Genomic DNA, 27960 nt, shown 5'->3' with positions numbered 1-27960 from the left:
TCTTAACTGGGACCTGCCGGTCCCAAGTTAACTAACTTCAAATAAATTGTTGAATTAGATTAAGGCAGCGCTTAAGAAATCTGGATAAAATCTGGATAACGTTGACAATAAATAAATTAACACATAATTAACTGATTGCATTATTCTGCAAACATCAAGCTTTATTTCAGTTGTTTTGTAACACATTTGTTATTTGATTAAAAACAGAACTTTGCCGACTTCAGTCACAATTGTAATGTATTTACATGAGCAAAGTCGTCGTATTCAATTTTTACCAACAGGAACTGAAATAACGCTAAAATGAAAACCACCATTTCAAATTTGCATCCTGTCAAGATATTTTTAATCAATAAGACACAACGAAGTTTTTCAATTATAGCTAAACAATTTAGATTTCCATGTGTAATTTTCGTCCGCAGTGGCAATTTTGATTTGATCCATTAAGAGGAACAGAGATATTAAAACGAAGCCATTTCTCTAGAATGTACAAGGTGAAGACAAATCCAGTGTATAGCATTCCGCTCTTACCACGATATAATATACGAGAAGTGTTTCAGTTAATCAGCGCCATTGCTGCTATTGTCAGCATAATCACGAGTGAAATAATTATTAGTAAAATAACTCGTTTACTATAAAGGGTTGAAAATCGGTACATATCGCAAAATATTTTTTTCATTGAAGAACAAATGATATGTCAACCATCACTGGGGTTCGATATTCCAACCATTAGTGAATAATTATCACGAACAGTTGTAACACGTATACATGCTTATGCAACGTTAAATCTAATATGGCGCAAAATATAGCTGTCAGAATTAAAGCAGCATTAGTAAGTAAGATTAGTTAACGAGCTGGCAGTTCTCGATATAATAGTTAAAACATAGATAAAGAAAGGAGAATATGCTGAAAATTTCAGTCAAATTACTTCACTCTGAGCCAATAGTTGTCTATAGTCTCGATTGTCATTACTAGGCCTACCGTTGTTACGATAATACACAATCTTGATTATCCGGTTTTACGGTTATTTCATCATCCGATAGCACCGAGAGTTCACTGTGGTCTTGGTAAGTTAATTGGTGTCTATTTAATAATTTATATAACATTTCAGGCCTAAAGAAAGACCTGCAATAGGCAAATTTACCTCTTGCATAATGCACGTTTAACTGAACTGGAAACTCGGATGGGGAATCAAGTCCACATAACTCACGCCTACAATATCCACAAATCACCGCCAACATTGATGCTTTTGGTTATTTTAGTTCTGGTTCACTACAATGGGTGAGGTCAAAAGCAGTGTTGCAGTAAATACCCCCAAAAAAGCATTAAGCAAAACGGGGGATAATTACAGCTATATTATCATAGAACATTGGATAAAATTACATGATAGAGAGAGATGGGGTTTAACGTCCACTCGACACAAACTAGGCCATTTTGAGACTAACACATAGTTCAATTATATTTCAATAATTCGCTTGCGCGTAAGGATCTCTAACAGTGGGAGGAAACCGGAGGACCCGGAGAAAACCCACGAGGTATGGACAGGCGACCCTATTTCTTGTCACGTACAACCGGGTAATCGAAACCACACCAGTTGATTCAATGACAGACCTTATGATACAGCGCTAACCATTCGGCCATCCAACCCCGAACATGATACAAATTTTGCGTGTTGTGGGGCTAATATCAGGGAAGCACTAGTGTTACTTAAAGATACATTATGGGAGATTAGATAGAGAGCTGGTAGTTCTCACTATAATAGTTAAAAACTAGATAATGTAAAGGAAATTTACTGAAAATGTCAGTCAAATTGATCCTAGCCTCGATCATCATTACTAAAGTTGGTACGATAAAAAAAACAGAAGCAGCAGACCGGGTTCTAATCCAGTAAATATCACAGGCTAGTGATGCCATCGAGAGTTTACCATGGTCTGGATAAGTTAATTAATGTCTAATTAATAATTTAGATAACATTTCAGGCCCAACGAGTGTCCTACAATAGGCAGATTTAGCTCTTGCATAATGTATGTTTAAGTAATCAAAAGGTAGGAGAATGTTAAACTGTTGGTTAATTTTTGAGGTAAATAAATTAATAAAAGATTATGTTTTAACCGCGTGTCTCACCTGAATCATAATTGTCCACTCATTATGTACTTATATATAGATAGAATAGATTGGCTACCAATATTTTCACTTTTAAAACTTAATATATTTTCCAAAGTGTAATCGTTTTTCTAACCTGCACATCAGATTCAAAAGCCCAGGTTAACTCTTGCAGACAACTTATTGTTCTGACCCCACCCAATAGACGCTTAAAATGAGGACTCTATAACTATTAATATATACATACAAACTTAACCACGTTTCTTTTAAAGTTTTGCATAAACCGTTTAGTTTAATACAATGTCTGTAATCAACAGCGTGATCGGTATCGTAGAGATGTATACTTTTATTTACTGAGAAAGTTTTATTTTGAAAATGGTGGAACCTTGTTAACGTCTGTCACTCAATGGAATGAATGGCCCTTTACAACAAGATCGCATAATTCTATCTCGGACCGAGCTCCCTTTTCAGTTTTCAGCTACATCCATGAAACCATTTCAGTAATTTGTGTCGCAGTTCTTTCTTTACTGTCTCTTTTTAAACAGTGATTCATGAGTTGGTTAATAGCAGTCTTAACACTCCTATTGCAGCGATAATATAATATAGGATTTAACATAGAGTTAATATATCCCAACATTTCTACAGATACCAATAGGTTTATAGGGATATCAACCCAAGTTAACAACACATAAACGATAAAAAACGGTAACCAGCAGACGAAGTAACAACTTAAGATGACACTGATAGTCTTTGCTGCTGCAGTTTCAGAACAAACAATTGGGCCCCCAACTGGATATTTCAAACGTCTCTGACGACAGCAAATATTTTATAGTAAAATACACATATCACAAAGGAAGGTGCGTAAAATGTTATTAAACTAGCAATCGTTATAAAGGTGGCGTTATGATGTTGTTTATAACATACGAAAAAAGAAACCGTACACGATGGACCTTGGTCTTCAAGATGTAGTTTCGACAATACTGGTGGGAAAGAAATAAGCCCAGGAACGATCCAACTTGAAGCAAGGGCTATGTAAACTATATGACGAGGTAAAGTTCTGTGAACTAATGGTCTACATATTGCTAAATAACGATCACCAGACATCATCAACAAATGATAAATAGAAGATGTGCATGCCATCATATCAAAACTTTCGCCAATCAAACATATAATTGCATTCTTTTCTCGCACTTTTATGACCATGTCAACATATAGTTTTAAAGGCACGGCAACGGCACCAATAAGCATATCTGCAACACACAGTGACCTTACAAAAATAAAAGTTTTGCGGTTGTTATTTATAACAATCTAGGGTTTGCACAATGAGATGGCGGATATAGTGATAATATTTCCAATTATCGAAAAAACACAGACTATTATTAGTAGAGTATATATACATATCCGAAGTTCCAATGTTAATGAATTTCCCAAATTGACTGTTTCACCAGAACATTTTGTTTCTAAACTTGTCGAATTTACTGCCATTGAATATGTGCACCGCGAAATTGCTTCTAACACCCAGATAACAGATTGCACAGTTTTGGTTATAATACGCCACAGCAAAATAATCCTTGTCAATCGCCAGAAACGATATACAGTTAATGAGCAAGTCGTATTGATGTTTGACGTAAATGATAATAGGTCGTTTCATGAAATATTAACACCAAATTAAAAGCTATTTACTAATAGGGGCTTCTATAATACATTAAAGGTAAAAGTGCAGCGTATATTTTACTGAATTAAAACTGGTTGATTCTGGGTGAAAGATCCCTGGAACCTGCTATATTTGTTCTGTGCAAGTAAATGAAGTTCGTTTATACTTTTTAGAGGAAATACAAACTTTCAGTTTCAGGGTGCGGCTGGTCATAAGTTCCAAAATTTCGCGAGATGCAAGTGCTGCCTGTATAACCACGTCTATATACTTGCAGAAATTCTAGTGATAAGTTACTTTCGCGCTTACCAAGTCACCCATACAATTGAAGAATTAAATTACTTAAATAAACTAGCCTACATAGCTCCGCAAACAAATCTAGCCATAATTTCTGAACAGTTTAATGTTTCGATGTGAAATTTTCAAGGTAGGTAAATATGATATATCGCAACGATTTTAAGTCCCCTTCATTTACGGTGTTCTATGAAAGTTGTGACTGTCCATAAAGCGAAAGACCGCATTGGGATTGGGACGACGAACACTCACGGCATGATGCCATTAATTGTAATTGATTTAATGGAAATGTCATAGTCATGCAGCTGTTGTCATATATATGTCATTATAACATTTCTCGATAACAGTACTGTTGTATCGAAATGTCCCCATTAGCCTGCCTCTGTTTACAGAGACGGGGAATTTGAATCTGTTGACATAAAGGAGAATCCTATAGTAAAAGTATAATTTTGCCATGTTCAATGTGTAACGTTTTTAAAATTTCGCAGTGTCGAAAATATGCTTATTTTTTCATATTTAAATAACTTTTTGCGGTAGAATTCTCATTTAATGTCAATTAACCTCTCCGTCAGAGACCTGTAGCTCATCCCACTGTTTATAATGATGCCAACTTAGACAAAATTGCAGCGCATTAGACGTAAACAAGCATGGCGATGTCCCCTTGATCGGCTTTAAATCTTCCTAATATTCGTTAAGCTGAATGGAACAATGTGTACGTAATAATATCTTTCTCCGAAGCTTGTAATGGGCTGGTGACCATGTAAATATTGAGACAAATGGTTGCCATTTTTATGAGAAGGATGGAGAACAGAGAAAATCGATAGGGCTCATCCTCACAATGCTTCGCAACGATTTTTTAAACGAAAATTTTGTTAACTATTGAATTCAGAAGGCTTTCGATAAAGGGGGGGGGGGGGAACTCCGGTTCATCCTCTCGTGGCTACAATGCTTCACGCCAAATTTGAAAAAAATCCGTCAACAACGGTAGCCTCTATCGCGTTGACGCACCAATTATTGATGCAAGGACAATGTAACGACATTCTTACACTTACACATTTAAATGTGGGCGCATACAAATAAATCACATAAAAACGAATGAATTAAGTCGTTTCATTGTAAAGTGGTTATGCTTCGAAAGACTTTCAGAACAAGGGACTTATGCGTAACTGATAAAATGATCTTATACCTCAGATTGTTTTTGTCTCTTGAAAAAAATATCAAAGATGTACAGATTAGAGAAGCGGGCGGTAAAAGCTTATGGGCACCTACTGTGTATGTTCATATTTGCAGGTTTTTTTTCAGAATTGTAAAGACAAACACTATAATAATCAAGAAAACTATGACGAAGGTAAGACTATTAACTATTTTGATTCCCAGTGGTTGAAAGAAGTGAGATACCATGCAATAAATAAAGATGTTATCTCCACCCATCATTGTTAACAAAACAGGATAAATCGAAACAGCCTATTGTCCTTTACTACTGGTGTCCAATCAACAAGGCACTAGGTGATTATAGTTTCTGTAAATGATGTTTATAATGAATGATTTGCATGATTAGATCAGACGAATATGTCAAGTGTTCTTGGCACTTTATCTTGATAATTTGTAGACTAATATATTATTGTTTTCTCTGGTTCAATGTGGAATATTTTTTTACAGGGTAAACTGTGTTTAAAACAGCAATTGGCGTAGCTTATTATCTATATTGGGTCATTCCATGTCAAGTTGGTCAATTAGTACAAACTATAATTTCACCAAGTTTCAGATTTTCAGGTGCTCATCTACCGGGTTCAATCTGCTCAAAAATATGATAATTGACATAGATTAACCCAAAACACAGATTTTGAAAAAATCGAAAAAATATCGAGATGGCATGGGACAGGAATGGTTATAACATATGTTAGAGACATAGTACAAACTATAATCACACCAAGTTTTAGATTTTTAGGTGCTAACCTACCGGGTTCTATCGTCTCGAAAATACGATGCAATTTTCGAAATTTGTGTCTGAAACATATTCGAGGCCAATTTTCTGGAAATCTAGTGAAGACTGATGCTTTGTCATGTTTCGTATGTATGTAGTACTACCGGCAACTTCTGGATGGGCCAAGATTTGGGTCTATATATCTATTACTTTGTAGCTCCTGGAGCACTACAAAATCTAGAAAATATACAATTATACCATTTCTTTTTTTAGGTTTTTATGTATGGCAAAGTAGCATGCGAACCCTACCACTCACCTGTAATCTGATTGCAGATTCGTAATCTACACAAAATGTTCTTTAACACAACCAAATATGAGCTGTATATCTTCACTAGAAAGGTAAAAATAAGATGTCTGAAACTCGAGTAAATTACTAATACATATTTGTTTCGAAAACTTATCGGTGACTCATGAAACTCAAATGCCCGTATCATAAATTTTGCAGTTTCTAGTTTTTACATGTACACTAACATATATTTTTTCCAGATTTTTTTTTGAGAGGGTCGATTTCCCACCCCTGGCCCACTTGACATGGAATGACCCTATTATGTATTTGCTTTAATTTTTAAAAACTGAAAAAGGCATATCTTTGGTTCATATAGTTTCATTACTTTGATACCATCATTGTTATATTTGCATTATAGTAAATAAATACTAAATGTAGGCAAACATCATTTACTATTTATCACCAACTTGATGTTCTGATCTATTAAGTTAAATGTCCATTTGTTATTTTATTCCCTTATTATTTGATGCTGACCCTGGGGGAACACAATACTGGGAAAATCCATTTTATCCAGATAGTAAGCTATCTGCAAACTAGATTTGTAATGATCTTGTTTACATGCAATGTCAGAGTGAAAAGGTGACGTTGGATAACCATGTTTTAAAAGCTCCCTGACTCACATTAACTGGTTATTTTTAGTCCCCACGTTGCTGCAATGTTGTTCAAAATGGACTTTTACAGCAAATTTTAACTCTATTAAAAGTTGACCTAACCGCCCTCGACAGCGTGTTTGGTAGTCTACCGATATATCCAATAATGAAGCAATAAAAAAACTAATGTTAAAGATCTGACTCACATTAATATTTAGAATGTCAGTATTGGCAACAAATTTAGAAAATTACAATCGGTTTAATTGCGATTTTATTACATGTAGCGTCCTTGCTGACATCTATTGGTTTAGCGAGAGAGGGGGTGAGGGGACTCGACACAAACCAGGTCGTATCGAGACAAGCATATGGTTCAATTTTATTTCAATAATTCGTAGGGGTCTTTAGCAGTGAGAGGGAACCGGGGTGCCTAGAGAAACTCTCTCACGCTCCATATTGAGTTTTCATTAAAAAATATATATATATTTGAATTCCACTGTGTGGCAAAGATATCTAAGCACACAGCTATGTCGGCTTCGTTTTTGATGTATAAACTATACTAATTGCTTAAAAATATAAGGCGGCATAACGCTAGTATGAAAAATCGCGGAAAGATGAATATCGATAGGGGTTAGACCTATATAGTTATAAATACCCGAATCTCTGAATGTCTTTGAAAAAATGAATCCAACAAATTCGGTGGATTGTTTGCTCTGGGTACCCCACCAATACCTTCTTCTCTGATTTGCTATTCTTATGCCAGTTAAAAAGCTTCTCCGAAAACGTAACCTCATCGTGCCTTCTGATGCAATGTTGGTGTATTTTTATTTCAGAAATGTCTGTCACACCTTCCAAAACGCGTAATCATTTCTAATTTTATGACTAAACGCATCGATTGCTCGGTGAATAGCAAATCCGTATGTCTTGAGCTGCTTGGGCTTGTCAATTCCGCCGATATGCTAAATAGAGTAAAGTCCTGAAGCAGTGATTTGGAAATGGCCAACGTGCGTGATCGACTGTCAGGGGCGGATCCAGGATTTTCAGGAAGGGGGAGGGGGCGTAATTGGGAGTGCGAAGCCCGGCCCTCGGTGGGCGGACTGACGGTCAATCAACCAAGTCACCAACCGGCCCGTTTCGGAGTAAATTACGACGGGTTCACTACCATTTGTAAGTATTTTTGTTCTGCTTTCCCGCAAATTGTTTGCCACCGCCGCCCCCCCCCTCCTCACTTGGATCCGCGCCTGGGTGTAATTGTGGCAGAATTCCCAGTTTTGTCATAGATTTCCAAACGGCGAATCGTTACCTAAAGATTGAATTGCGTCAGATAAATGCGGATAAAACATATATGGAGCTATAGCAATCACTTAGCGAATTAGCGAAAATCTACTACTACTAAATAATTCTAAATATCCTTTCTTCTTTTTCTTAGTGTGTATCCACGGGACCAATAACATCGATGTCTAAATTGATATGATTATTACTTGAAAATCGTTTTGTTTCATATAAGCTGACATTATTTATTAAGAGTGGCTTCATTGGTGATAACAGTGGTGACTTCGATAATAATTTCACATATATTTTGTTGTTTTAATAGGAAGACTAATATTGTAGATGAATTTTTCGTTTACTCGAAATTGTCCTGATCAAAAGGGTGCATAAATAATTTAAAAAGGATCTAAAATTAAACCGCTCGTTTTTGACAAAAAGTTATATTGCGTTGCCTCGTTGATTTCATATAAAACTAATTATTGCCCTATTTTATTATGAAAGTGGATTACAAATCGGCGAACCCAAGAATCAACCTGGCGTTACACACCGCCAACGGCTAGTTTGTATAATGGGAATGTATGTATTTGTCGAAGAGTACAAACACCAAATAAACACTTGGTCACTGCGGTTTGTGATAATTTATAGTGTTTAGGTAATTGGCAAAGGGGCTATATTTGCGACTTTGAATGAAGATGTCTCAATTATAAATGGATTAATTGTAATTGGTCTAAAGTGTACGAACAGTAGGACGTTAAACCTCACTTCATTTCATTTCTAAAGTGTATATAATCACACTGGCTTCTATTGCCACTACCATTATGAAGTTCGGGGGATAAAGTCCTCTTCTGCATAAGGTGATTTCGCAGACAAACATTCCCTCAGAAATTATGGTCGATGCAATGTCCTATGCGTTTGTTCGACGTATGTGGACGTTTTAAGAAAGAAAGAAAGGCCCAATTACCAGATGTTTTATTAGATTTTCAACAGTCGAATGCTATGAAAAGAGTTACATTGGCCAAACGGGTGTTATAATCATCCGACAAAACTGATCGCCTTTTACAAGCCTGTTTATTGTCGGAATTGATAGGCCAGTTTTTAAAAAGTTCGCTAGTCTAGCGTTGATAATTTGATTTGGGTTTCTAGATTAAATGTTAAATAATCAATCTGGGTATTTATTAGCGCGAATTAAGGAGTTGGATATTAGGAGTGGGATATTTTCCGCCAAAATGCAAATTATTTTTTAGTTTTCGGAATACGCCGGTCAAATACCTGTTATGGAAGAATATGAATCAAATGTCAATACGGCCATTATTAGCGGCCCGCTTACTTTCCACCATCCCTAAATAAACGACCAGATTGCATTTAATATCTTATAATTAAGTACAATTTAAATACTGTACAATCGTAAACAACCAAGCCCTGTACACGGTTAGCTTTAAGTACAAATTGGATTCCGGCTGATTGACAGACTTGGAGTATCGAAACGAAATGAAATGGAGTTGGTTTAACGTTTACGTTTCTAATCCATACGCCATACAGTGTGCTATTTGGGAAATTTGTTTGGTAAAAGCCGACATAATGATTTGCCTTTTAGTGGTCTAATTAAAGTAACTAATGCATAACAAATTCACACTGATCTTGCTTTAGTCAGAAGGAAACAGTGGCCTATTTTTGTATAGTGCATTGTTGGCTTACTGGAGTTTATACTGATCAAAATGGCATGGGAATATGGCCGAAATGAAAACCATGGTTTTGTCATAGTTTAACAATTTATAGCAAATTATACAAAAATCTAAAATTAAACCCATGTATATATAAGCTATTAAAACAGTATGTACCTAATTGTTTTATTTGGTTTGGAACAAGACGTTAATAAGTTCACTCGCCGACAGCTAGTTGGCATAATCAGATAGGTAAAGGAGTACACATTTCTAATAGATTAACAGTTTATTGGCAAGATTGTTTTTATGACAGGGCTATATTTCCTATTTCAAGCCAAGATATCTCAATTATGAATGAATCAAGCACATACCACATGTATTAGTTCGATTTATGTGCTCTATTTATCACCCATATGTACCAAATTTGAACACAGATAGTATATTAAATAAATCAACTGTACCATATAATATGGAATTAATATGCAATTGGAGACTAGAATTGCATTTTGTGGGTGAATAAGGTGATAGAAATTTGAACACAAAAACATTGTAATAAGTGATGTTACACCTTTTTTGTATTCCGGGTAGAAATGAGTTGGTCGAGATAAAATGCCAGGTGATGCTTTATTTATGACCTGCTGCTAATTGGTGCTCGACCACGTCACGTTGTAACACGTCTCTAGTAATATCTAAACCCCCCATGGCACCAAACTAGTTCTCACTGCGTTCTGGAAAATGTTGCCAAACGGACTCAAACTATGTGTGAATTTAGTAGCCACTGTTTACGATCTGCTTATTAACTTCATAGGCGGAAAGGTACTCTAGAACTTGAGTCTGTTCAAAATGTTCCCCTTCCTGCAATTAGACAGAGTGACAACGTGACTTAAAACGTAATTCGCCGTACTATGAACGGAATTGTCGTACTTCGATCCTACTAAGGACGTGTTACAACGTGACGTGGTCGAGCATCAAATAGCAGTACGACCGGGTCAAGTAGCTCGAGCAGAGCCTATTTTAACGTGCCTTGGAGCACGTCCGTGCTCTGATGAGCGAAAACCGTGATCTGAGAAATAAAAAGACGTGCTCTCAGAAAGTTTCAATTTGGGCAATCTATATTATTTTAAAAATTTGAATCTAAGTTACGATTCGTTGTTTTGTCCCTATAAGGCGCGTTGTGCGTGTGACCAATTTCTCCCATATTTCGAATTCAACGGAATTTATTGTTCCTCGATAAACGCTAGAGATTCTACACATGGGGAGGTATTAAATTTTAAAAAAAATCTAATTTCCGCTTGTTATTCTTCAGTTGCGTCAATCATCAGTTTGAATTAATATATAGGTATGGGCCATAAGCTCCCGCACAGTCTAGTTTGTCAGATTCTGTGTTTTGGCAGTGACCACGTCAAGTCTCCGCAGATATACGCTAAATTGTAAATATGCGCAAAATTGACGCTATAGAGACCATGTAACCCCCCCCCCCTCCGCCTAGAATTAACGTCGCCAGAGGGAGATGCTCGGAAATAACAGTACGCTTGGACATGGCAGAGCATAAAAACATGGGTTGTTACATCATTTGGCTCGAGATTTCTTGCAGTGCAGTTTCGAACAGAATCATGGAGCCTTTAACATGTTGAATATCGGTTTCACGCAATTTCTGTTGTGAGTACAGCAACAGTACCATGGAATAGTAGAACAAAGAGGAAGGAGAAAGTCAAAAAATAGTTCCGTGAGGAATTTGCGGAAACGTGAGAGGAGAGCCGTTAGACATTAGCATCAGTTGATTGAGGAGCTCCGCCTGGATGTTCAAAAGTCCTTCTACACTGTCTTGAGAATCACCCCACCCATGTTTGACGAACTTCTTGAACGCATCACCGCCTTCATACCCCCCCCCCCCCTACAAAAAACAACAACAAAAGAACAACAAAAAAACCCCAAGACACCAACTATAGGGAGGCTCTGGAATCGGGGATGAGGTTTGCCATCATACTGCGTCATCTCGCAACAGGAGATTCCTATGCCACCACGCAATATTATTTCCGGGTAGCAAGAAACACAATATGCTCGTTAGTGAAAGAAGTCTTTGATGCCTTTGTGATGAAGCTCAAAAATAATGTCATCTGCCCTGCCCCGTTTTTTTTTAATATCATATAGTTTATTTGCAAATACATACATATAAGTATATGCGTATAATAGAAACGGGATCAGAACAAATTGTACAATTTACGAGTCTTCTCCCACCAAATCTAAATTATTTACAATTACCACTGAAATTTGATTTAATACATAGTTATATACATACACTATATACATGCTACCTTAGGATAATAAGTCCATATCGTTACATACTAAGTGAATATTAATAGTGATAAACCACTGGAGAATTAAAATAATAGCTACAGAGTACATGTGAACCTTTTCGTGTCTTTAATATAATTGTGTACGGTTAGAAATATTATATGGATATTAAAAGATTTAGGAAATAGAGAAGAACCATCTAAATAAATTTTATGCAACTCAGATCGTGGTAGATTGCCTATACACATATTTTGAGCAATCAAAAAAATAGTGAAACATATTTTCAATGCTTTTATTGTCGCATGTACAGTATGGGTTTTGAACGATGTTTGATTTATTAAGATCATAATTTAGACCACTACAGGTGTTGCGTATACGATTATGGTAAATGGATACTTTTCTGCTGTCAATGTTTCTTAATTTTGGAGGTTTGACTTTAGTCTTTATATTGGTTTTAAACTCAGATAAAGATAGCGTGCATTTTAAACCGGGACGTAAACTATTAAACTGTTGAATGATTTTAGGAGAGAGAGAGAAATGGGGTTTAACGTCCACTCGACACAAACTAGGTCATTTCGGGACTAACATGTGGTTTAATTTTATTTCAATAATTCGCTTGCGCGTAGGGGTCTTTAGCAGTGGGAGGAAACCGGAGGACCCAGAGAAAACCCACGAGGTTGGACAGGCAACCCTACTCCTTGTCACGTACAACCGGGGATTCGAAACCACGCCAGTTGACTCAATGACCGGCCGTATGATACAGCACGCACGTGCTAACCATTCGGCCATCCAACCCCCCCGAATGATTTTAGAAAAAAATGAGTTCCTTGTTACAGTTAATTTAAACGACATTACAGTTTCTAAGATTATAACTATTTCCATGATAACCTATTATCTCTTGAAGATAAGACGGCCCTGTTTTGTGAATAAACTTGTGTAATAAGCACAACCGTCTTGTCTTTCTGCGATCATGTAATTTAGTTCATGCAGTTTCAAAATAAAGCGATTTACGAGATGCATAAATAGTTCAACCAGTTATCGTGGGGGCAGCTTTAAGCTGCAATTTTTCAAGTTTTTCTGAGTTATAATTTGAACAGTTATCTCATACTTCGCAGGCATACTCACGCATTGGTAAGATATAACATTTATATAATTTATTTAAATTGGATTGCGTAAGTTGAAATTTAGTTCTACGTAAGTGGCTAAGTTTAAAAGACGCTTGTTTTATTATAGATTTAATATGATAATTCCATTTAAGGTCAACTTGGACATACACACCTAGATGTTATGAAAAGAAGTCGTATGTAAATACGTGCTTTGAAAATTTAATATTTAAAGGAAACGTAACATTTTTGTTAGTGAAGATCATTAATTCAGTTTTTTCAGGATTAAAGGTTATTAGCCATTTATTAGCACAGACACACAACTAATTTAAATCACAATTCAATGCTTCTTCAACATTCGATAAATCTGTTGACGAAGAACATATCGTTGTGTCATCAGCAAATAATCTCGCTAAACCTTTAAGATGATCAGATGCATCATTTATATAAATAAAAAAAACCAGAGGACCAAGAATCGAACCTTGGGGAACGCCAGAATTTGTAGATAAAGTATCAGATAAACAATTTTCTAACATAAGAATTTGATATCTGTTATTCAAGTAATTAAAAATTAGTATGAGTCTGTCATCTTGGATTCCATAACTGTTTAATTTATGCAATAATCCCCGTTGACAGAGACAGATGGAAAGAAGCCGCCGGGGAGTTGATGATGCGGTGGGGTGTCCCACATGCTTGTAGTGCTCTGGATGGGAAACATATAGCCATCAGAAAGCCTCCCAAGACTGGAACTTCTGCCCAACAGTGTTTTAACTTTGTAGATGCAGATTACAAATTCATGTGGATAGATGTTGGTGGTTTTGGAGAGCAAGTCTGATGCCCAGATCTACAACCATTCATAACTAAAAGAATGCTTAGAAGATAGCTCCATTGAACTCCCTCCACATTAAATTATAGAAATAAATAAATTAACACACCAATAATTAATTCAAATGTGAACGGTTTTTTTTTATAGTTGCATGCATTAAAATTAAATAGTAATTAAAGGGAGTACCCTGTTTTGAACAGTCTCAAAAATAAAAGTCTGTGTACGTATGAAATTTAAGCGCCAAAATACAGAGGAACGTCAAAACTGCCGGACACATAACTCTTTGAAGATTTCGGGACATTTGCCGTTCCTTTGGAAGTCTATACACTGTATGGCCCAAGTGCTGTACTTGATAACAAACGGTAAATGTCACATACCCGTTATTTTTATCCAGACGCCAGTCTCCATTCAGATGAAGACTGGCGGGTTTAAGATGTTTTAAAACGTATCGCGTATTTTGAGTTAGTTGCTCGGCCCTAAGTAGGGTGACCGGTGCATTGAAAATTTTCTCTACAGAAAGTTGGACTCGACACGGCGAATGTGCACGCTTCAGTGGCTTGTCTCGAAGTGATTTCTGGCTAAACACGCAGTATGATAATACTCAGCACTAAAGTTTATGAGACTATAAATAGCCATCGCACGTGCAATTCTCTACACATCTATCAACTATTACATCCATAAAAAATCTATTGTTGACGATTCTGAATAGCAGTAAAATTTAGCTTTTTAGGTATTACAGCAGCTTTAGAAATTACGTTCGTTTTATTTTTTAAATTGCTTTATCATTAACTGTACCGTTAGGAGCGGCATCTTTTGGTTTACTACAAATAATATCTCTGAAACACTTTCGTTAGGCAAGAACATGATACTAGCAGTAGTATTTATTGAAATGAAATTGAACCATGTGTTAGTCCTGAAATGACCTAGTTTGTGTCGAGCGGACGTTAAACCCCATTTCTCTCTCTCTAGCTGGAACATATTGTGTTAATAAATCAGTCAAATAAGGGTCGCTGATACAGTTAAAAGTTAAGGTATTTATCTTAAAATTGACCCCGTGTTGAATAGGTAGACAATTTAGATCTTTAAATATGGGTGTAATATTTTCAGATAGTTTAGTTCCGGTCACAATTCTAACAGCCTTATTCTATTTTTTTTTGTAATTGATCAAGTAGGTATTTTGACAGAGAGTACAAAAACGAGTTACAGTAATCAAGTGATGCCATAACAAAATCTGTTGGTGGAATTGTTGTTTCCAATGGTAACATGATTTAAATTAATGTTTTTCTTGTTGCAAATGGTTATGCTCCCTGTTTTATCATTTAATTTTAAATGGTTATAGTGCAACCACGGTCTTACTTTCTCGATGCAGTTTTCTAGGTCCTTTATATAGCTGTTTTGACAGAGGTTGAGTTCGTCCGCATGGAGGTGCTAATTTACGCCTGTTTTGCGAATGATGTCAGTGATTGAGGCAGTGTAGGCTGTGACAGTGTGAGAAGGACAGGACCCAGGACCCAGAACTCAAGAATCTTGGGACTTGGGTGTTGGGAATCAATCTGGATCCTCTGTGTTTGACCATTTAAGTACATCTGAAATCAGCTTAGTGCCGGCCCCGAGATGCCGTACGTTGTCACAATATTTATTTATGAGATAAACAACTCTTCCAAAGCGATAGAGAACATACATAACTTTCAAGACAAACAGATATTGTCGAATCTAATTTGAAAGACATATGGCGGGTGTCCGACGGACAGGCAGGGTGACGATAATATACGACACCATTTAAAAATGGCCGTAGAAAAACATTACATTCATTTCAAAATTGCTCTTATTAATCCAGTTTAACAGCAGATATTGGCATTTTAGTAGAAAACGCTGTCTACGTCAATTTTTGTTTATAAATTAACCATCTATTCATAGATATTTTGAATATAGTTTCCAATCAATTTTGAATTTCGGGGAAATCTTTGAAAAATAGAGACCTGTAAAGCTTCTAGATTACATACATCTCATGTTAATTCCTTAGCAATTTTGGAATTCTTTTTTTATATCACTTGATATGTTCTGCTATCGTTATTTATCTGTTTAAAATTGTATCCAACAGGTGCGTAACAGCCGCGTTAACACTCTTATTGCTGCGATAATATAGAATAGGATTTAACATCGAGTTGATATATCCCAATATTTCTACAGATATCAACATACTATAAGGAATACTATCAACCCAAATTGACAACACATTAAAGAAAAAAAACGGAGACCAACAGATGAAATAACAGACTAAAATGACACCGATTGTCTTTGCTGCTGCAGTTCCAGAGGACACCACTGAGCTTGCCAATTGTTCACCATTTAAGCTTCTTTGTCGTACAGTTGCAAATATTTTATAATAAAATATACATATCACAACTGATGGTATGTAAAAGCTAACTAAACTACTGATTAATGTAAAAACAATATTATGTCGAGTTCCAAGACAAACGTTTTGTTCGACGGTGCAAGTTACATCTCGATTTTACAGGTGCAGTTTAGTCATTATTATGGGAAATGACATAAGGCAAGGCACAATCCAACTAACAGCGAGGGCTATATAAACTAAATGACGAGGTAAAGTTCTGTGAACTAATGGTCTACATATTGCTAAATAACGATCACCAGACATCATCAACAAATGAAAGATGGAAGAGGTGCACGATGCTATGTCGACACACATACCCAATAAACACAATGTTTCGTTGGACAACTCTTCAGTATCATTATTAACATATAATTTAAAGGGCACTGCAAAGGCAGCGACAATTATGTCGGCAACACACAGCGATTTTATAAAAATGAAAGTGTTATGGTTGACGTCAACATCTCTTCGGCGATTCCTGAGTAAAATAGCGGATAAAATGATGATGTTTCCAAATACCGTAAAGAAACACACTATTACTAGCACACTATCTATAAATATCGTGAATTCTAGTCCTATTAAAAATGACCTGTCCTCTAAAATACTTGAACAATTTCGATGCAAATTAGTGAAATTTACTTCCATGATATCGTATGTTACACTTGCCTTGTTCAAAATAATCCGGTAAAGAAAAGAAAAGAACATTGAATAGCTATTCTCATGTTGCCTCGAACAACACATCGACAAACTATTAGCCAATTTCTAATTTTAGACAGACTCATTTGTAATAACTATTTAGAAATAATAAACACACAGCAGCTATATGCCCTCAACGTTGGACTAATTATGTAAAATGGATCATAAAAAAGCTTCCCTTGGCAATTAGTGCAGTATATGGCGGATCATGTTTTAAATTGCCTGTAGATCAAAACCTGTAAACTATGTATTGGTTAAATATGGCGTACCTATAAAATGATTCAACAAAACTACTCCTTGATATATTTGTCGGAAGCTGGTGGGAGTATAGTGTGCATATTTTGTTGCTGCCATGCTTGATTTGATTTTCAACCATACGAGAACTATCAGCTCATTTCCCGTTGCACCAATTACTATATAGTAATAGTAAAATGCCTATTCTTCTTCGAAATCCCGTTGCTGGTCTTGAGAGCACCGGGAAGAGATGGGCAGGGGGGGGGGGTCTTTCAGGTGGGAAAATATACGTGCAGGGGCAATCTTAGTCGGGATCTAAGAGTGAAACACATTGAAATAAAATGCAAAGGGGGTTTAACGTCCCACTGTTCTGCTCCGACTGGGCTGATGAATGCAGTATACCAGACGGGAAATTTTGCTCTAACAGCGGCACTACGACATCTCTTATAATATATGAAATTTCAACTGTCAAGAGTTATTTTACATGCACGTCAATGTGCACTAGGGACATTGGTATTGATATCAGCATGTACCCATCATAACCAACGCTAACGAACATCCAGCGCAGTGTGTTCAAAAGAAAATACAAAATAACAACTTGGCCTATGTGCACTAATGAATGATGGGTCACCCGCATGGTTCTTTTCCCTACTACTGGACACAAACACAGAGAGCCTTACCATGAAGTCAAAGGGCCCATTTTTTACTGGACACAGAGAGTGCCTTTTCTTTGACTTTGGGTCCACTTCAACTGGATTTGGTGCTTCCTTTCAGTTTAATTTTTGGAGATTTTCACAAAAGTCGTTTATTTCACTTTCCAGGACTAATTCATTTCAGGACTATCATATGACTCTATTTCATTTTAATAGCCAGTTTGTGGGTAGAGATCTTTAGTAGTGGGAGGAAACTGGAGTACAGGGAGAAAACCCACGAGGTTGGACAAACAACACCCTACTCCTTGTCACGTACGAGCGGGAAATTGAAACCACGACACTTGAATAATTCGCCCCTCCCCCCCCTTTTCAGTTCTGAAAATTTAATAAAAGTCAAGATTCCTTGCCTTTTATTTAGAGATCCTGTGATAATTTCAGTCCATAAAGTATAAATCAAGTGTATTTACAGGCCTTATTTCTGGCTCTGGTGCGTTGACAGGCCTGCTTGTGTTGACATAGAAAGTCATCATGTTATAATACACTGTATGAAAAAAATCTTTATTACACTAGTAATGGCTAACAAACCCAAGAAATAGAATACACTAAATAATATTTTGGAATTAAACAATATTGGCTAAAACAATATATGGTGATCTAAAAACCATTGTCTTGATTTTAAAAAAATTATTAAACATTAATTAGACATAGACATAATAATGTGCTGTTAATGACTTGGGTGAAAATTAAAAAAAAAGAATTATATTACAAATGACTTGGGTGGAAATTAAAATTATAAAATTCAATAGACCTCTGTTTCACAAATTTTAATGATGCATATAAATTTCATACATATTGGATGATAACTTTCATCAATCGAGCATTAACAAGGTTGAACAAAGTGAAACAAGGGCCATAACTCTAGAAGTAATTATTGTAAATTGTTGAAATTCAATAGGGTTCTTCGTTTCACTAATTTAAATAAGGCATTTAAATTTCAGAAAGATCGGATGATAACTTTTGGCGTTGGAGCGTTCACAAGGTTCAATAAAGTGAAACAAGGGCCATAACTCTAGACGTAATAAACGGAAATTGCTGAAATTCAATAGGCTTCTTTGTCTCACTAATTTAAATAATGCATATAATTTTCAGAAAGATCGAATGATAACTTTTGACGTTGGAGCGTTCACAAGGTTCAATAAAGTGAAACAAGGGCTATAACTCTAGATGTAATAAACAGAAATTGCTAAAATTCAATAGGATTCTCACTAATTTAAATAATGCATATAATTTTCAGAAAGATCGGATGATAACATTTGACGTTGGAGCGTTCACAAGGTTCAATAAAGTGAAACAAGGGCCATAACTCTAGATGTAATAAATGGAAATTGCTGAAATTCAATAGGCTTCTTTTTCTCACTAATTTAAATAATGCATATAATTTTCAGAAAAATCGAATGATAACTTGTGACGTTAGAGCCTTCACAAGGTTCAATAAAGTGAAACAAGGGCCACAACTCCAGACGTAATAAACGGAAATTTGCTGAAATTCAATAGGGTTCTTCGTTTCACTAATTTAAATAATGCATATAAATTTCACAAAGATCGGATGATAACTTTTGGCGTTGGAGCGTTCACAAGGTATAATAAAGTGAAACAAGTGCCATAACTCTAGATGTAATAAACGGAAATTACTGCAATTAAATAGGCTGGTTCGTTTCACTAATTGCTGAAATTTAATAGGCTTCTTCGTTTCACTAATTCAAATAATACATATAATTTTCAGAAAGATCGAATGATAACTTTTGACGTTAGAGCGTTCACAACGTTCAATAAAGTGAAACAAGGGCCATAACTCTAGAAGTAATAAACGGAAATTACTGCAATTAAATAGGCTGGTTCGTTTCACTAATTTAAATAATGCATATAAATTTCACAAAGATCGGATGATAACTTTTGGCGTTGGAGCGTTCACAAGGTCCAACAAAGTGATATAAGGGCCATAACTCTAGACGTAATAAACAGAAATTATTGAAATTAAATACACTTCTTCATCTCACCAATGTGAACAACATATATCAATTTTAAAACAATCGGATCATAACTTTCGGCGTTAGAGCGTTCACAAGAAATTGTGGACGATGGACGGACGGACCGACGGATGGGGGCGACGGCAATATATGTCCACATTTCAATGTGGGCGTATAAAAATGAAATTAAACTGAAAGCGAAACTTTTATTTCCGTCTTCGTTTCGTTGCTAAATTTCCTGTCAAAATCGCGTGCATTTGGTTACATTAACACATCAGTAAAAATAAACGTAGTACATGTACTTGGTATGTCATATCATGTTGTTGTGTTAAAGCTCAGTTTCTGTGTTTTAGCAAAGTGAGCTCAAGTTACCCCAGATATACGCCAAAATGATGTTAGAGGCCGTGTATCTTTCAAAAAATGCCAAGCACTTGAGGAAAGAACCTCCCACCCCCTCGCCCAGTTGCTTGTCCCAGGACACGGAAGGACATGTCGCGGGCCATGTAACCACCAGATTTTAAAACTTTTTATCAGATTCCCAACATTGTTTATATTTTGACTTAATATTATATTAAAGGGGCATTATGGGATATTAGAAAAAGAGTTGACAGTTCTCGCTATAATAGTTGAAAAATAGATAGCGTAAATAGAATATCCTGAATATGTCAGTGAGTCGAGTGGTCTAACGCGCGTGCTTTTAAACCAAGAAGTCTGTCACTGGCAGTTGCGTAGATTAATCGGTCCTAAGTCTGTGCGTAACAAGGAATAAGATATCCTGCCCAACACAAAGACCTCAACGCGCAAGCAAACGAAATATTGAAATAACTTGAACCATGTTTGTGTCGATGTCTTCGGTTTAACTGGGAAAGTGGGTGTGACTTAGAGATTAAAGCTATTTCGAACGTTCCGTGACAATGCGAAATGTCCGAAATCGCCGAAGATGTCGTTTTTTGAAATAGTGCCGTAATATTAACAATAATCGTCGGATTTTAACATTTGAAGAGACAAGGCAGAAAGCTACGGTAATTTAGATTTTTGATTTTCGATAAATCTTCGCAGATATTAGGCGCCACATTTTGAAAATTTAAATTTTTACAAATAAATTTTTTATTTATGAATATTTTATTATGGCATTTTTCCCAGGGTTAAATGTTCGTTTGATTTGAGCAAAAATGTGATAATTTTTCTTGGCTGCTATTGGCTCCACGGTGCAAATTCTCATTTTTTTATTACCGGTAAAGTTTTCTATCGGCACCGGATGTGACGCAATTTTGCTAAAAATTCGCTAGCAAATGTTAATTTTTGCAAATTTTTGCAAGATAAATGCCCCTACAAAAGGCGCAAAAAATCTCTGACTCGGTTTTTTTAAATTTCGGTTTTGTATTTGCGCCATTTCGATTTAAAGGCGAAAAAAGGTGTAAAAATGAGCTGTTTACAACCTATTCAGGCTTTTCATATTTTTAAATATTTCTCCGTAACTTTCATAAACTTGTAGCATTAATCCATACGAAGAGAATCTATCTCAAAATTAGTTTGTAATATGAGCTGTTGCCGAGAAATGGTCAATTTTGCATGAGTCACTTTTTACGGTATTTTGCCTATAAAGAGTCAATTATTATTGGATTTTTTCCATAACAGTGAAACCATTTGATGCGTAAAGTCAATTGTGACTAGTTCAACCCACTTTAATATTTTCAGTGTCACAGGAAATGACGTAATTTGGGTAAAAACTGTATTTATAGCCCTCGAAACAAATAATTTATTCAAATGAATCGTATTTGTTATTTGTTTAAAATGTTGATATTTGATTCCAATCAACAAATAGAATGAACCCATACGATCATATTGATATCAAAAGATAGGTTGCCAGGCAACGAAACATACGCCCACAGCAGCTAAATCGTCCGGGCAGTCTACAAGAGCGCATATTTTTACTTTTTTCGGTAATAAAACATTTATAATACATTAAAAATTTCTTAAGAGTAACAACACATTAAGTAATTATCAGAAAACCATTAGAATTAGTTTGGTTTTTATAAAGTTCTGTCCCATGGAATTAGCTTTTCAAGTCATAAAAATTCATTGAAAATCAATATACTTGTTCGTCTAAAAACCTTAAACTCTGTGTATCAATCTGAAGTAAATCGGATTTTAACTTTAGCCTCTATTGCGTCACAAGTTTTTTTACAAAGTGATCAAGGGCCATAACTTTGGCAGTAATTATCGGAAATCGTTGAGAATCAATATGATTCTTCGTCTCATGACCTCAAACACTGTGTATAAATTTAAAGTCAATCGGAACTTTAGTCTCTAGAGCATTTACAAGATTTTTTTAAGTGATCGAGGACCATTACTCTGGCAGTAATTATCGAAGTTCGCTGAAAATGAATAGACTTCCTCGTCTCATGACCTTAAACACTCTGTATAAATTTAAAGTCAATCAGATATTAACTTTAGCCTCTAGAGCGTCCACAAGATTTTTCAATGTGATTAAGGGCCATAACTCTGGCAGTAATTATCGGACATCGCTGAAAATCAATAGGCTTTTTCGTGTCATGACCTTAAACACTGTGTATGAATTTAAAGTAAATCATCGGATATTAACTTTAGCCTCTAGAGCGTCGACAAACAATTGTGGACGCCGGACGGACGGGAGCGACGAAAATATACGACCACATTTCAATGTGGGCGTATAAAAATGGTTTCTAACTTGTTCAGTTGCGGAAAAATAGGCGATTTTCAACAGGTCACTTTTCAAGGTTTTTGGTCTTTAAAAGTCTTAATGATTATTCGATTTTCGTAAAATCTTCACCATGTGATACCTAATGTCATTTACAATTTCATACAAGTAATTCCAGATTTTCATTATCACCGGAAGTAATGTTATTTTGTCAAAAACTGTATTTTAGCCTCTAAACCAAAACATTGTTTGAAGTAAGTGGTATTCATTATTCGTATAGAATTATGATATTTAATTCAATGGACAAATAGTATGAATCAATGCGATCATATACCTTCCCTTACTGAGAAATAATGAATTTTGTCAGGATCACTTTTTAAGATTTTTCGCATTTTAATTTCAGTTTATGGATTCTAAGTTAAATATTTATTGCCTGATTTGTATAAAAGAAAAGCTCATATGCCCTGGTGTGAGAATTCTCAACTTTTTTTATACCAATAAAATTTTCTGTCCGCACCGGAAGTGAAATAATTTTGCCCAAAACTTCAATTTTGACAGTCGAAAGGCCTTTTCAAATGCAAATATGTTTGCAAATCTAAAAGATCAAGATAAATGCTCCTACTAAAGACGCAAAATATGTCAGACTTATTTATCTAAATTTCGGTTTTGTATTTGTGCCATTTTGATTTACAGGTGAAAAAAGGGTAAACAGGAGTTATTTACAATGTATTCAGGATTTTTATATTTTAAAATATTTCTTGACAACTCTCATAAACGTGTAGCATTAATCCATACGAAGAAAATCTATGTGAAAATTAGTTTGTAATAAAAGCAGTTGCCGAGAAATAGGCAATATTGCATGCGTCACTTTTCACGATATTTTGCCTGTAAAAGAGTCAATTATTATTCGATTTTTAATTTGTTTTTACCATTTGATGCCTAATGCCAATTTTGATTAGGTCAAACCAATTAATCATTTTCACTGTCACCGAGAATGACGTCATTTGGGCAAAAACTGTATTTTAGCCTTCAAAACAGATATTTTATTCAAATGAGTCTGATTTGTAATGCTTTTAAAATTATGATATTTGATTCCAATCAACATATAAAGTGAACCCATACGATCATACAGATACCACAAACTGGTTTCTAACTTGTACGGTTCTAGAGAAATAGACGATTATCTACAAGTCACTTTTCAAGGTTGTTGGTCTATAAAAGTGTCAATTATTATTCGATTTTCATAAAATTTTCACCATGTGATGCCTTATGTCATTTATGATTTCATAGAACTAATTTAACATTTTCATTATCACCGGAAGTAATGTCCTTTTGGCAAAAACTGTATTTTTAGCCTTCAAAACAAACATTTTTAGCCTTCAAAACATTCATTTTATAACACGTGTGCAATGCTTGTGTAGAAATGTGTTTAACGGTTTCATTGGTACCAGAAGTGACATAAGTTCAAGGGTAACGTGGCACTGGAAGTGACATAAGTTCAAGGGTAACATGGCACCGGTGAAACCCGTCATTATAGCATCGCAGTTCTAGTTTATTTTATTTTATTTAATCTAGGGTCTTTACTCACCTTATTTGGGTTGTAAAGTATATTCTATACATACAAACTTTCTTGACAAGCAAAAATCATTACAAACAGTAACTCTATTATTAACGATAGTCAGGAACAACTTGAATACGAACAGTACATGCACTCTGTCAGAACTACGAGCGTAGGTTAGGTATGAAAATCGCGGACAAGGAGATCATAAAAAAAATACAACATAAATTTGTAAGTCGCAGAACAACGTGCTAAATTGGGTCATAAGAATAAAATAAATGTTGAATTGGAGGTTCTTTACAAATAAACAATGGCATGTTCTTAAACTGCGGCATGGTTGTAGTCCATACTGAATACCAATCGAGTCACTAGAAATGAACTAGTTTGCCTTAAACCGAAAGACACTTGTAACTCATATAATCCATGATATTTATTTGTATGCATTCACTAAAAATGTGCCTAAGGTACCGAAACTATCAAGTAAAGTACAGTATTGTTTTTGGTAATGGAAATGCTAATTGTTCGGTGGCATCTCTCAAACAATCAACATTGAAGCATAATCCGTTGAACGTTTTCTTCATAACAGAGCCACGTTTCTGTATATACCAGCTTTGTAGTTGATCAACGATGTAGCGAATTGGGAATACATTCCATTTTGGATTCAAAATTATTAATGGATAATAGACTTATTAAAGATGTGCTAGATACATTTCCAGTTGTTACTTTTGACTTGGCAGAGAAATAGACTTTAGGTTCAGAGTGTGCCTTCCTCGCAAACCATTTGTTCATAAGTTGTTTTACAGCCTGTTTAACACTTGTATTGCAACGATAATATAATATAGGATTTAACATGCAGTTTATAAAGCTCAACAGTTCTACACTGATAAAGACAAGGTGTGGGATGTTATGTATCCAGATTAGTAAAAAGTAGACAACAAAGAGTGGAAACCAGCATACAAAGAAACAACTTAGAATCACACCGATCGTCTTTGCCGCTGCGGCCTCCGACATCACACGAGAGCGTGTAATGGATCCTTTCAAATTTCGCCTCCTTATAGCTGAAAATATTTTATAATTCAATATGAATATAATAATGGTTGGAACATAAAAGTAGCCTAATCCACTAGTAACTATGTAAGTTACACTTAATTGGCCTCCAAAACAGTGATTATGTTCTATGGCGCACGAAGTATCTCTGTCTTCTAGATGCAGTTTGGCCATTATCACAGGAAAAGTCATAATACAAGGAACAATCCAACTTACAGCAAGGGCTATGTAAACTATATGACGAGGTAAAGTTCTGTGAACTAATGGTCTACATATTGCTAAATAACGATCACCCGACATCATCAACAAATGTAGAATAGAGGATGTGCATGCCATACTGTCCATGCTAGCTGCAAAAAGACAAAATAGTTCAATTTTGTGATGCCGCTTGTCAATGAAAATATACAGATTAAATGGTACTGTAAAGGCACCAACAATTATATCTGCAACACATAGCGATCTTACAAAAAGAAAAGATGTATTGGACATAGTTGCCTGATTTTGTCGTTTCCGTAAATGTATGGCGACAATTGTAATGGTGTTTCCCGTCACTGCAAGAAGACCAACCAGAACGAGCACACAACAAAAAATGATATTGAATTCTAACGTATCAAACATATATGGTACTTGTATTTCAAAACTTGTGCAGTTTATCTCTGCGTATGATGTACCGATTATATCCATTTCATAGAATTCACTTTCTGTTATTAAAGTATGAAACTTTGTCTTTTAATCATTGGATGTCACACAACTACGAACAGTCTCTGAGTAGAATGTTTTAAATGTTTAGTCGAAAAGGCTTGATGTATATCTGCATAAACGAACTGTACCTAAGATAACAATCTCTCTAAATGTTGTTTTATTGAACAATTTGTTTCAAATAGAATGATCTTCATCTTCACAGTATTTAATACTTAGTTTTCTCCATTTATAAAGTACAAGAATTAATGGCACCATTAGTATCCCTTCCCCTGGGGAGCTTTTATGGTTGGACCTTTATTATCATTCCTTAGTATTCAGATAATGGTAGGTGTAATTAATATAAACGAAATACTTTTATCCTATACCAATATTGTTTCGACTTACTATAAATAATTAGACCGATGTATAACAAGATAATAATATATTTATATCCTAGCACAATGGTTACCATTTTAGTTAAATGATTGCTACAAGAAAAATGATTTCGGTATTAACATACATATTGTTACACGCCGATATCATGGTTTTGAACACAGTATGTCCTGTCTTTACTTTGTCCCGAAAGCCATTACCTAGAAATTACATTAAAGAACGTATTGTTTTATTCTTTGGAACCTTAAAACAGACGAAAATAGTTCTAAAAGCACATATTTTAATATTAATGTAATATGAATGTATGATTTATATTCAATTTTTAAACTTTTATTGCAATCTATAATCAATTATGTTAGATGAAATAATTATCTTTTCCGCCAGATTAGTCCATTCTACATGTTTTGTTAATAATATTCTTTTGCCGTTTTTTAATTACTGCCTTATATGATATGTTTTTCTTGGTTCATTACAAATGGCACCCGAAACCATACAGTAAACCGACTCGTTTACTGATTTTAAAATGTTCATTGTGTCTTGAATATTGGATATTATTACGGCAAGATAACAACATCAATATTGATTGAAATAGACCAATATTGAATTCTAATTCGTGTTTTTAATTTCGAATATAATGGAAAAGATGAGTTTAACGCTATTCAGTCTTTCAATTGGTTTAGAAGATGAGAAAATCGTATAAGTATCCTTTTGTATTCTTTTTACCTTAAACAATCCTAATGGGATTTAGAAAACCAATAATGCCATAAAGCAACCGTTTCTAACATATTATCAGGAAGGCAATAAACAATGACAAAATGTCTTTATAGATACATCGCTTTTAGCGTTCCTATCAAGTCGAGTTGGGTGGTAGATTATAAATTTGTCAGCGTTTCAACGTATATCCGTATATCTGAAATAGTTGTTTGTTCGTGGAACCATGACACATGAATATTAATTAAAGGTGCCAGTCATTATCACATATGTGATAGAACTAATTAAACACGTTCCAAATATAATTCTAACTCAGAGATCATTGCTACGATAGCTGAGTTATACAGGATTCCTGAATCGGAAGTGACGAACGCCAAAGGAAAACACGAGACATACCTCTATATAACTGGCTGAAGTGCCGACTGATAACAGATACATGGGCGAATTTCTGCTCACTAATAATTCCTTCGAAGACTAAAAGTTGTTGTGTGAGACTGTGAGAGGATTTCTAACAATTTATAAAAAGAATTGACTGCCAGTGGATAAGAGAACACGAAAGAAAAACAGAAAAAAAGTCCGTGCATTACCATATTTTTATAAGGTAGGGGAAAGCGGGGTTAGTCCGACCCCATTCATATCTCGCGCACACTCGGCCAAACCTCAGCAGATTCCAGTACCCTACATCTAGCCTCGGCTGTATGACGAAGTCCGCCATTGGGACTACTTTCAAGTTCCGGATTACCAACGCCGTTGCCCATGACGACGCATTTAAAGAATGTTTTACCATACAAAGATTTCAAAGTCTGAAGCTGTTTTTCTTTCAAGTTTATCC

The 27960-nt window shown here is 35.3% G+C and overlaps 4 protein-coding genes across 4 annotated transcripts in view; all 4 read right to left on the bottom strand.

Annotated features, from left to right (window-relative positions):
* The window catches only part of LOC126814389 (linear primary-alkylsulfatase), a 36237-nt gene extending 29883 nt beyond the window's left edge, over window positions 1-6354 (bottom strand). The window contains exon 1 of the mRNA XM_050539487.2: window positions 6286-6354. The gene's annotated coding sequence lies outside the window, so the exon portion shown is untranslated. The remainder of the gene's footprint in view (window positions 1-6285) is intronic.
* LOC126815217 (trace amine-associated receptor 7b-like) lies at window positions 695-3303 on the bottom strand. Its single transcript, XM_056099264.1, has 3 exons — window positions 3117-3303; window positions 2784-2856; window positions 695-704 (listed from the first exon to the last, which is right to left on the bottom strand). The coding sequence occupies exons 1-3, from the start codon at window positions 3301-3303 to the stop codon at window positions 695-697; spliced, it is 270 nt and encodes an 89-aa protein (XP_055955239.1).
* A 9776-nt stretch (window positions 6355-16130) lies between the features above and the next one.
* On the bottom strand, window positions 16131-16766 carry LOC126815219 (olfactory receptor 4N2-like). The gene is made up of 2 exons (XM_056099263.1): window positions 16650-16766; window positions 16131-16262 (listed from the first exon to the last, which is right to left on the bottom strand). The coding sequence occupies exons 1-2, from the start codon at window positions 16764-16766 to the stop codon at window positions 16131-16133; spliced, it is 249 nt and encodes an 82-aa protein (XP_055955238.1).
* Window positions 16767-18597: 1831 nt separating this feature from the next.
* On the bottom strand, window positions 18598-25679 carry LOC130010531 (trace amine-associated receptor 4-like). Its single transcript, XM_056099262.1, has 3 exons — window positions 25541-25679; window positions 25075-25162; window positions 18598-18607 (listed from the first exon to the last, which is right to left on the bottom strand). The coding sequence occupies exons 1-3, from the start codon at window positions 25677-25679 to the stop codon at window positions 18598-18600; spliced, it is 237 nt and encodes a 78-aa protein (XP_055955237.1).
* Window positions 25680-27960: the final 2281 nt, after the last annotated feature.

Source organism: Patella vulgata, chromosome 3 (genome assembly GCF_932274485.2).
Source record: "Patella vulgata chromosome 3, xgPatVulg1.2, whole genome shotgun sequence".
Classification (NCBI taxonomy): Eukaryota; Metazoa; Mollusca; class Gastropoda; family Patellidae; genus Patella; species Patella vulgata.
Note: the sequence above shows the minus strand (reverse complement) of the source record. Positions and strands in the feature narration are given on the sequence as shown.